General features: G+C 32.0%; 1 protein-coding gene across 1 annotated transcript; it reads left to right on the top strand.

The window, feature by feature from the left end:
* The first annotated feature begins 1,647 nt into the window (after positions 1-1,647).
* LOC100787375 (cytokinin riboside 5'-monophosphate phosphoribohydrolase LOG3-like) lies at positions 1,648-5,962 on the top strand. Its single transcript, NM_001254266.3, has 7 exons — positions 1,648-1,979; positions 2,615-2,712; positions 2,904-2,934; positions 3,241-3,340; positions 4,855-4,925; positions 5,021-5,164; positions 5,603-5,962. Exons 1-7 carry the CDS (start codon positions 1,860-1,862, stop codon positions 5,696-5,698), a joined length of 660 nt encoding a protein of 219 aa, NP_001241195.1. The 5' UTR covers positions 1,648-1,859; the 3' UTR covers positions 5,699-5,962.

Genomic DNA, 5,962 nt, shown 5'->3' with positions numbered 1-5,962 from the left:
TCTATGCCAATTAATGGCCGTCACTAAAGCATTTTTTTTTATTGTGTAAAATGATGTTCTTGTTGCATTCTGTAAGAATTGGGAAAATGAGTAGACATTAATTTTAAAAAAAATAATAATATCTTCATTTTGCTTTTTGTTTCTACATAAAATTGGCAATTCCCTTATGTTATTTGTATATTAGAAGTAAAATAAAGAAGAAAGAAACCTAAGAGAGAGACTTAAGGATACATTTAAGAAAAATAAAATAAAATAAAATTATCTGGATAGATAAAAGAAATAAAAAGTTGAAGAATTTTTTTTAAATTTAACCCCCCCCCCCCCCCCCCCCCCCCCCAAAAAAAATATTGAATTATTTTTTATTTACATAAAATTAATTATTATTACTATTATAAAAGTATTTGATTTTTTTAGACACTAAAACATAAAGAATCCCACATTCCCTCCCTTTTAATTCCAATTTAGAAGAGGGATTATTTTGTTGTGAAACCCACAAAATCCTCTTAAATAAATGCTAGAATTTAAATAATTTTTCCTTCTCATATTCTTCTTTTATATTTCCATTAAAACAAACAATATATTAGTATTAGAAGAAGCCAATAAATTTAGTTCTAACTTATTGCCATTATTTATAATTATTATTTTTATTGTGCACAGAGAAATTAATCCCTTTTAAAAGGAAGGAATCATCAAAATTTGACTATCGGACATATGCTGTCCAAACATGATCTCTCTCTCTTTCTCTGTCCCTCTCTCTCTCTCTCATTCAATTCAAACATAAAAATTGAATAAAATGAAAGGATACAATATTATTTGTTAATAAATATATAAACACCAAAACAAATATTTACATAGTTTAATTTTGATACACAGTCAATATAAAGATTTTATACCATCAACTAATTATAAACCACCTTAAATATAACTTTAAAGTAATTATTTCAAAAAAATAATATTATTATTATACATAATTAAATAATAATATAAAAAACTTTATATTTAGCTAGTAAGGTCATTTTTAAATTTATTTTTATGTCACTTCATGAAATGCAGAAAAGTACAATTCCATTCTTGAAGAAACAAACATTGGCATTGAAAAATATAAAGTCTATTCTTACTACTAGTAAAATTTAATTCCATTTTTTTTTGTTGAATGTGAGTATATATATATATATATAATCATTTTTAAAATAGTTGTTGATATCAATTACTCAATATTAACTATTATTATCAAATACAAATTATTAACTATGATAATTTATATTATTAAATAATATTTTTAGTTGATATTTAAATAAAAATTATTGATAAGATACAAAATAAAAGGACAGAGAAAAAAATATATAGTTTTTAAATCATGCTTAACATGTAAAAATATTTTTCATTTGATTGATACGACTTGGATATGTTACTGTTAAAAACTTAAAATTATAAATGCAAACTTATATTTTAAACTCGTCAAAATATTAAAACTAATAAACAGAATTAAAATATTTTTAATCATTAAAAGAAAATATTACTTTCTGAAATACGTAATAAATAGAGTGGGAGCGCGAGACTAGGATTCCACGCGTGCCAACCGCTAAGGTGGTCACGTGTGAAGACCAACGTGGTTTTATATAAAGCCACGAGACTTGTGTAAGAGTTGTAGCAAAGAAAGCATAGAGTCTTCTCTTCTCTTCTCTTCTCTAGGAGTGTAATTTTGTTGTTGTGGTTAGTGCTTCCGTGACACTCACTTGTTTGTAACAAGTGGAGGGGAGTGTTATAGGAACATAATTTGGAGGGAGACATTTCAGTTTCAGAAACGTTACAAAATATCTGTTGTGTGTGTGACTGTGAAAGTTAATATAACTAACAAAATGGATACACGAAGTGAAATGAGGCATTCAAAGTTCAAGAGGATTTGTGTGTTCTGTGGGAGTAGCCCCGGCAAGAAGAGTACCTACCAAGATGCTGCCATTGAACTTGGCAACGAATTGGTACGCTATATATTCATGCCTTCCTTTTCTAACCGCATTATGCTTTTCTTTTGTTTTCCTCGAAATCTCCATCACAAAAAAATTTAATTTTTTTCTTATGGTGTCTTGAATATTTTGCTTCCATTGTCAACTTCATTAATATTTGTGTAAGGTCACTTTTGTTCATAACAATGACCTGTGTCTTAGTTTAGTTTGCATATGCAAACGATGATGTCTCTTCATGACAGGCAAAACAACCTCAAAAGCATTCTCAAACTGTAAAATTTTGCATACTTTTTTTTTCTCTTCATGTGTTTAGAGCTTGAAGTCTCCATTTTTATTTTTACCTCTTGAGCTCTTGGTTCAGTAGCTCTGAACTCAACACTGTACGGACTTTACAATTGCTTTCTGCTGAGTGAGCGTTGAGGAATCATTTTCCCTACACTGTACGGACTTTACAATTGCTTTCTGCTGAGTGAGCGTTGAGGAATCATTTTCCCTTTTACTTTCAGTCAAACAGTAAATAATGTACTCTCACGGGACTGTTTTCTAAAGGGTCATTCATTACTCATACACAATCATAGCCACCACTATTATTATGTTACTATTCCAAGACTGATTATTAGTTTTTAATTTTGAATGGTATTGGAATTAAGGTCTCAAGGAACATCGATCTGGTGTATGGAGGGGGAAGCATTGGTCTAATGGGTTTAGTTTCACAAGCTGTTCATGATGGCGGTCGCCATGTCATCGGGTAAGTAACACAAAACACTCTTCACTTTTGTTTCTTTTTTAATTTGTTCCCCTTTTCTCTTTTCTCCCCTCAAAGATGTTGGGAAAAAGGCAAGAACAGGAACTCATAGTCAATTTAGTAAGCATTGTGCTTACTTTTGTTGGTCTCTTTCACCATTGATGCTATATTTGTCATCTTGTTGTCTCTTGCAGAGTTATTCCCAAGACCCTCATGCCTCGAGAGGTATGTATATGTGCTTCAGCCACTAGAAAAAGCTTAAACCTTTTTTTCTTCAAGCTTTAAACCTTAGTATTTTATTTGTTTCTCAACCTCAACAAGGATTTTCTATTCATGCCTTCCATGACCATGTTGTCAATTTTGAAATCTTAGTTATTTTCCAGCTTTATTGATAGTATTTTGTTTTCTTTTGGCCAATGCTTTTCATGTTATAGATATAGGTTAAATGCATCAGATTACGCATTCCTGCAACTTTCATCATTACTAAGTGGCTCTTTCTTTGAATTCTTTTGCTTTGATGCCCCTTTGCAGCTAACTGGTGAAACAGTGGGAGAAGTAAAAGCTGTTGCTGATATGCACCAAAGGAAGGCAGAGATGGCCAAGCATTCAGACGCCTTTATTGCCTTACCAGGTTAGCCTACAAAAATACTTGTTAGCACATTAGAATCAGCGACACACTAACAAAAATAGTACAAAGTTTATATCCATTATGTGCTTCCTTTTGTTTAGTGATAATATTATGTTGTATCTTGCTAATACTACTATTTTATAAAGTATTAATTGAATAAAACAATGTGTTTGACATCTAAAATATATAAAAAAATATCCAACTTTTCTGTATAATAAATAAGAATTGATAAAATATGTTGCAAGTGAATTTTAATTTTTTTTTCCTTGTTATAGTGTGCAGCAATGACCATATCTCTGTTTGATGCTTTCGAGGCTAGTTAACCGACATGTTTCCCGTTGATTTCTCGGTGTTACTACTACTAATGTTGCTTTTCATCAAAAATGGTTTTGTCTACAAAAGTTTCCATACTTTTTAAACTGATACAGGCTTTGGTGTTTTTCTTTGCTAAACCTTTTTGGCTAAAGAATTTATGTGTTTCCCACTCCAAATTATGGATGCTAGCTACTTGACAAGGCGTTATAAACTTGTGTGATGATTTGGAAGTCACGACACGTAATGGATAATGTTGACTAGTTGTCTACGTAATTAAGTAAACATTGAGGCATGGAGGATAGTAATTTTTAAAAAGAATCTCAATCATCTTGTGTGGTTGTGTGCCTCTTTTATTCAATTTAATGATATGATTCCATTTGACACTGCTTCAAAACCAACTTTCATGGCACATCCCAATGCTATGATTAGAGAGAGCAACCCTTCAAATTAAGCTGGCTGAAAATGATGTTGACCTTACATGAGCCCTTAATATTAATAATATATCTTGGGTTAAAAATTAGAGCTTCTGCGGCTCTGGGACACTGTCGTTATGGTTCAGGTTGAATACATAATTACATACCATTTTTTTCCTCAACTTTGGTTGCAACCTTGACGTGATTCTACCAAATTTCCTTTCTTTGTTAAAGAGGGGAAGTGAAGCAAGAGAACTTTCACGAGATAACTTTCCAACTAGCACCTGCACCTGACACGGAATAACGCTTGATCCTTTTCAAAGACTTTTTTTATAACTGGTCGTTGTTATCATCCTCAGTGAATAATTGAATGCTGAAAATTGGTGACACAGAGAGAGAGAGAGAGCATGCAAAGACAAAGTTGTCATTCGTACGAAAGTTGATTCCCTAGGAGAGTCAATTCATGATCTCTAATGAACTCCCCCTTGACATTGCCAAATCCATGATTGCATTTGAGCATGAAGTTGGTAGTGCTAAATCTATGACATGCACACAACATGGAGTAGTTAATCTTGGATATGGGGATTCATAAACATCACAGTTAAACTAAAAACAAAAAAGAATTAAACTTAAGTTTTCAAATTATTCAATTAAATTTCAATCTCCTTTTTCTACTACTACCAGGGTGAGCAAGTATAAGTAAAACTGTTCTATTTGATTTTGTTTTTCTCATTTTTATCCTATGTTTGTGCTTCAATTCCTGAAGAAACTCATGGAAGTTACATGCAGGTGGATATGGGACTCTAGAGGAGCTTCTTGAAGTCATAACCTGGGCACAACTTGGTATTCATGACAAGCCGGTAATATATACTAATAACAAATTCATGTCCCTTTAGTTAGTTGTTTTGTGCTTGAAGCCTAATAATAATAAGCCTTGACATTCCAAAAATTGTAGGTGGGATTAGTAAATGTTGATGGATACTTTAATTCCTTGCTGTCATTTATTGACAAAGCTGTGGAAGAGGGATTTATCAGTCCAAATGCTCGCCACATAATTGTATCAGCACCCACAGCAAAAGAGTTGGTGAAGAAATTGGAGGTAATATCATTATGTCCTTACTAAAACTATACTTACATCTTGTTTTAATAAAACAGATGTTGACTCTTACATACCCTTTTGATCAACCTCAAATTCATTTTGAAAAGTCTAGTGAGCATATTACACAACTCCTATTCATTTTGATTCTCACAATTTGAAGGAACTGTCTTATTTGAAATCACTTTCTCTGATTTCATTAGAGAAGTCACATCAAAACAAAAGTTTCTCTGATTTCGTACTGCATATGTAAATAGGCAATTGAAAGATTTATAGATGCACACAATAAAACTTTTCTTGGATATCCAAGGATATGCACATTTATGTCATCAAAGCTTATCAAATCAATTGTATACGTAATCAACTTTTTCTGGTGCAAAACTAACAGCTTTTCGGTAATATGAAAGAAGAAAGTGAAATATTTTTGTGCTTAATTCACAGGATTACGTTCCCTGTCATGAGGGTGTTGCTTCCAAGTTGAGCTGGCAGATAGAACAGCAGCTTGCTTACCCTCAAGATTATGACATGTCAAGGTAGTTGGGTTACTTCACATGCACGGAACATGAGACCATATAGAATTTTGGAGCTGGAACGAAGTTATATTTTCGACTATCGCACTATTCTGCTTTTATCCTTTTAATTTCTTGTGTAAATTACCAGGATTGACCTTAATTAATATGTGATACTACTTTATTAGTTATTACCTTGTGAAACTTTGATGCTCTTGAATTTGTAAGTACCCCCCGCTTCTGAACTTACTATTATCATTCAATGCCAATTAATTTTTAAGTTTAACTGGCC

Source organism: Glycine max, chromosome 3 (genome assembly GCF_000004515.6).
Source record: "Glycine max cultivar Williams 82 chromosome 3, Glycine_max_v4.0, whole genome shotgun sequence".
Taxonomy (NCBI): domain Eukaryota; kingdom Viridiplantae; phylum Streptophyta; class Magnoliopsida; order Fabales; family Fabaceae; genus Glycine; species Glycine max.
This window is presented reverse-complemented; position numbering and strand designations above follow the sequence as displayed.

Coding starts and splice junctions, on each gene's coding strand:
- LOC100787375 (NM_001254266.3), top strand. CDS start 1,860: ATGGATACACGAAGTGAAATGAGGCATTCAAAGTTCAAGAGGATTTGT. Junction 3,341..4,854: donor CGCCTTTATTGCCTTACCAG/GTTAGCCTACAA, acceptor AGTTACATGCAG/GTGGATATGGGACTCTAGAG. Junction 5,165..5,602: donor AGTTGGTGAAGAAATTGGAG/GTAATATCATTA, acceptor CTTAATTCACAG/GATTACGTTCCCTGTCATGA.